We start from the raw sequence: 4,890 nt of genomic DNA on the forward strand, positions 1-4,890 counted from the left end.
GTCCATCCCAGCCCCTGTGTGCCGTGGCACCGTGTCCGATGCCGTGTCCCTCCCCAGCCGGCCTGGAGCAGGAGTTCGAGGTGACAGTGAGGCCGACGCCGTCGTCGCAGCGCTGCCAGCTCCGGGGCCGCTGCATCCTGCGGGCCGCCGAGGAGTCCCTGGAACTGCGGCATCCGCGGAGCCGGGAGCCGCTGTTCCGCTGGCCCTACCGCTTCCTGCGCCGCTTCGGCCGCGACAAGGTCAGCGGCGCTCGGGGAGCCCGGCCCGGGCTGGCCCGGGCACCGGGGGACCGAGCCCTGCCCTCCCTCCACAGGTGACCTTCTCCTTCGAGGCCGGCCGGCGCTGCGAGTCCGGAGAGGGCAACTTCGAGTTCGACACCAGGCAAGGCAATGAGATCTTCGCGGCCATCGAGGCGGCCATCGAGCTCCAGCGGGGCCGTGGTGCAGAGGAGTCGCGCCGGGGAGGCCCCGCGGACGAGGGCCTTGACCGGGCCGCTCCGGCCGGGCGGGCGCAGGGCCGCGAGGAGCACGAGGGCCCCTCTGGGGAGGCCAAAGGGCTCAAGGCCAAGGCGGCGATGCCCCCTGGGGCAGGGGAGTGCTCGGGGCCTCTCCAGCCTTCGCGGGGTGCGGATTTTCCCTACACCGAGCCCCGCCGTTCCCCACGGCAGAGGCCGGACGGCGCCGAGGTGGAGCCCGAGTATGCCGTTCCCTTCGACGCCGTGGCCAAGGCCTTCCTGGCGCGGCGGTTCGGCGGCCTGGGCCGGCCCCAGGAGGAGGTCCCCGAGCTCCCGAGGGTCCCCAGGGATGCAGGAGGGGGTGGGCAGCCCCCCGGCCGCCCCCCGGCCCCCAAAGCCGAGCACATCTACGATGAGCCCGAGGGGCTCGCGGCGCTCGCACTCTACGATGAGCCCGAGGAGGTGAAGGGGGAGGCCTGGAGGCTGCAGGCGGCCCCCGAGGAGCCCCCCGGGCTGGGGTGTCCCTACAACGCCCAGAGCGACGACTACGCCGTCCCCAAAAGATCCTTCCTGCTCCCCGGCTCGGAGCGGCTCGGCCACTGCGACTACGACAACGTGGCCCTTAGGGGGGCCAGGAGGAGGAACCTGCAGTGAGGAGCAGCGCGGACAGAGGAGGGGGCGACACCACAAATGCCCCGGTCTGACTCTGGGCCATGGGGACACATCTGGGCAGCGGGGTGGCACAGCCGGGGATGGCAGGGGACACCTGAAGGGTGGCAGGGGACAGCTGTGGGTGTCAGGAGGCAGCCGGGGGTGGCAGTGCCAGCTGGCAGCCCGGGAGCGAGCCGTGCCGCTGGAGGGCAGTGCGAGCCCGCGCAGCGGCCGTGCCCGGGAGCCCCGGCCCCGCTCAGACCCAGCTCCGGCCCCGGGAGTCCCGGCCCCGCTCGGACCCGGGAGTCCCGGCTCTGCCCCGGCCATCCCCCCGGGATGCGCTTCCAGAGGCGGCTGGAGCAGGAATGGGCCTGGGCGGCTCAGCTGGATGCGCTTCCCCAGGGATGGACATCCCGAATCCCACAGGAATGGACAATGCTCATTCCCAGGGATGAACATCCCGAATCCCACCGGGATGCAGATCCCACCCCATGGGATGGACGCTGCTCATTCCAGGGATTCGGATCCCTCCCGTGACGCACACAGCCCCCAGTGCTCCCAGTATGTTCCAGTGCCCAGGCAGAGCCGCTCCTTCCCTGCCCAAAGCTCCCTCCCGCCCCTCGCTCAGCAATCCCCGATTCTGGCTGCTCCAATTGTTTGGAATTCCCCATAGAGCACCCCTTTCCAGGCCCTCGGAATTCCAGATCGAAAACTGGACTTTATTTCCATGGAGATGTTCACCGCTGGCTCCAGTCCTCCCAGTAAAAACCAATACAAACCAGTACACAGCCCCTGGGCCATCCTCCTCCTTCTCCTTCTCCTTCTCCTTCTCCTTCTCCTTCTCCTTCTCCTTCTCCTTCTCCTTCTCCTTCTCCTTCTCCTTCTCCTTCTCCTTCTCCTTCTCNGCCAGCAGAGGAAGCAGCAGAGCCCAGGCTGGGAGCAGCACAGGCCGAGCCAGCCCCACTGCCACCGCAGGGGAGACACGGCCCCACCGGACCCCCGGGGGCACTCCGGATACTGTGGACACTGCGGACACTGCGGACACTGCGGACACTGTGGACACTGCGGACACTCTGGACGCTCCAGACACGCCGGGATGGAGGAGGCGGTGGTGAAGCAGGGCTGGATTTATCAGCAGCTCCAGCAGCCATTCGGGAAGGTCAGGGGGTTCGGGGGTCCAGGAGGGGAGTGGATCCCATAGGAATGGGGTGAATCCCGTGGGAATGGAGTGGATCCCACGGGAATGGGGTGAATCCTGTGGGAATGGAGTGGAACCCATGGGAATGGAGTGGATCCCACGGGAACGGGGTGAATCCTGTGGGAATGGGGTGGATCACATGGGAATGGGGTGGATCCCTTGGGAATGGAGTGGATCCCATGGGAATGAAGTGAATCCCACGGGAATGGGGTGAATCCTGTGGGAATGGGGTGATCCCAGCCGTTGGATGCTCTACTGTCCCTCATCCACAGCGGGGGGACAGGAGCTGCTGGGGACACTCTGTAGAGACCCCCCAAGAGAGACCCTGCAGAGTTGGGGGTGACAGAAGTGACCTGGGACTGATGGATGTGACCCCAAAGCCCCATTTGAGGACAGTTCCAGCTGGGGGATGACAGAAATGACCCCAAAGCCCCATTTGGGGACAGCTCCAGCCAGGGGAGGTGGCTGTGGCCCCAAAGCCCCATATGGGGACAGTTCCAGCCGGGGGGGTGACAGAAATGACCCTGAAGCCCCATATGGGGACAGTTCCAGCCGGGGGGTGACAGAAATGACCCCAAAGCCCCATTTGGGGACAGCTCCAGCCGGGGGGGGTGGCTGAGGCCCCAAAGCCGCGCGGTTCCGGCTCTGATAACGGGCGGGGTTGGGCGATGGCTGCCCAGGGATAGGACCTGAGGGGCCTCTCCTGCTCCTCTCCCTTCTCTTCCTCCCCACAGAGCCCATTCCCGGGGATCCACCCCACGGGAAGGGCAGCGATCCCAAAACCCCATCCTGGGAAAAGGGAGCTCCAGGCCGGTTTTGGGGTGACTTCCCTGCCCCCACTTCCCCTGCGCCGTGGGGCCTCCCTCGCACCCCGAGCCCGGAACTGCTGTGGCTTCTGCTGAGCTGAAAAGTTGGGGGATTTTAGGGAAAACGGGAGCTGGAAGTCGTTGGCGGCTTGTGGGGGAATGGGGTTGGGTGAGGCCAGGGCTGGGAAGGCCTCACTGCAGGGTGGGAATGTTTATCCAGGGATTTTGAAATCCCAATTTCTGTCACCCCTGGGTGTGGTGAGGGGCTTTGTTCTGCCTTGGGTTCCTGCGTGATCCCAAGGGGCAAAAACTCCTGGAGGTAAAAATTCCTGCAGGTAAAAATTCCTGGGAAGGTAAAAACTCCAGGAAAAGTCAAACCATCAGGAAAGGTAAAAAATCCTGGGCAGATAAAAACACCCAAAGAAAGGTAAAATCTCCTGGAAAAATAAAAACTCCTGGAAAGGTAAAAACTCCTGGGAAAGTAAAAACACTTGGGAAGGTAAAAATTCCTGGGAAGGTAAAAACACCTTGGAAAGTTCAAACTCCTGTAATGGTACAAGTTCCTGGGAAGGTAAAATTTTACTTTCCTGGGAAGGTAAAATTCCCAGGAAAGTAAAATTCCCGGGAAGACACGAATTCTCAGGAAGGTAAAATCCCCAGGAAGGCACAAATTCCTGGGAAGACACAAATTCCCAGGAAGGCACAATTCCCGGGAAGGTCAAGCCCCCGGGCAGGCCAGGCCGTGCTGGGAATGCCGACGCGGTGCTCTCCCCGCGGCAGAGGTGGAAGAAGCTCTGGGCCGTGCTGTACCGGGACAGCCGCGGGTCCCCGGCGCGCCTGGAGCTGCGGGATGGCCCCGAGCGGCCGCGCAAGGCCGAGCCCGCCCGGCGCCCGCTGCAGCTCCGCGACTGCATCCGCGTGGTCCCGGCAGGGACCGAGACCTCCTGTCCTGGGGACACCGTCCCCATCCTGCTGGACACGGCCGAGCGCCGCGTGCTGCTGGCTGCTCCCACAGCTGAGGCAGACGAGTGGATCCGGCGGCTGTGCGAGCTGGCGTTCCCGGTATGAAATGGGAGCTGCTGGGATGGATGGGACCCCTGGGATGGATGAGATCCCCTGGGATGGATGAGATCCCCTGGGATGGATGAGATCCTCTGGGATGGATGAGATCCCCTGGGATGGATGAGATCCCCTGGGATGGATGGGATCCCTGGGATGGATGAGATGCTCTGGGATGGATGGGATCCATTGGGATGGATGGGATCTGTTGGGATGGATGGGATCCCTGGGATGGATGGGATCCCAGGGATGGGTGGAACCCTCACCTCCCACTCTTCCCCCGGGCAGAGGAGCCAGGAGGAGCCAGGAGTGGCCAAGGAGGGATCGCTGAGCTCGCCGGGCACAGAGGGAGAGTTTTCCATGGAGGAAAATTCCCTGTACAGCTCACGGGACAAAGGTGGGAGCGGGGCTGGGGCTGCTGCGGGGTGGGGAAATCTGCCCCCAAAAGCCTCTTCCTGCTCTTCCTGCTCCTCCTCCTCCTCTTCCTGCTGTGGTTTGTGGGGCTGCCTTGGCTGTGCTATCAGCAGTGGCTGGAGCTGTCCGGCCCTTATCGGCCGGTCACTGCTGGCCTGGCTGGAGGGGTCATCCATAGCCCTTCTGGGGGGTGGGACACGTGGCCAGTGTCCACCATGTCCATCCCAGCCTCTGGCCTGGGGGTCACTCCCAGCCCCTGTGTGCCGTGGCACCGTGTCCATCCCAGCCCCTGTGTGCCCTGGCACCGT

At 64.3% G+C, this 4,890-nt stretch overlaps 2 protein-coding genes across 2 annotated transcripts in view; both read left to right on the forward strand.

The window, feature by feature from the left end:
* The first annotated feature begins 20 nt into the window (after window positions 1-20).
* Window positions 21-2,003, forward strand: DOK2 (docking protein 2). The gene is made up of 2 exons (XM_033519482.1): window positions 21-239; window positions 314-2,003. Exons 1-2 carry the CDS (start codon window positions 39-41, stop codon window positions 1,106-1,108), a joined length of 996 nt encoding a protein of 331 aa, XP_033375373.1. The 5' UTR covers window positions 21-38; the 3' UTR covers window positions 1,109-2,003.
* A 9-nt stretch (window positions 2,004-2,012) lies between these two features.
* The window catches only part of GFRA2 (GDNF family receptor alpha 2), a 54,052-nt gene continuing 51,174 nt past the window's right edge, over window positions 2,013-4,890 (forward strand). The window contains exons 1-3 of the mRNA XM_015648619.3: window positions 2,013-2,264; window positions 3,890-4,171; window positions 4,457-4,888. Coding sequence (XP_015504105.2) covers window positions 2,202-2,264; window positions 3,890-4,171; window positions 4,457-4,888 — 777 coding nt within the window. The 5' untranslated portion in view covers window positions 2,013-2,201. The remainder of the gene's footprint in view (window positions 2,265-3,889; window positions 4,172-4,456; window positions 4,889-4,890) is intronic.

This window comes from Parus major, chromosome 22, assembly GCF_001522545.3.
Source record: "Parus major isolate Abel chromosome 22, Parus_major1.1, whole genome shotgun sequence".
NCBI lineage: Eukaryota > Metazoa > Chordata > Aves > Passeriformes > Paridae > Parus > Parus major.

What these genes read in the sequence shown, in the direction of transcription:
- DOK2 (XM_033519482.1), top strand. Translation starts at nt 39, where the DNA reads ATGCCGTGTCCCTCCCCAGCCGGCCTGGAGCAGGAGTTCGAGGTGACA. An exon ending in GCCGCTTCGGCCGCGACAAG is followed by an intron (nt 240 to 313) that starts GTCAGCGGCGCT and finishes CTCCCTCCACAG; the next exon opens with GTGACCTTCTCCTTCGAGGC.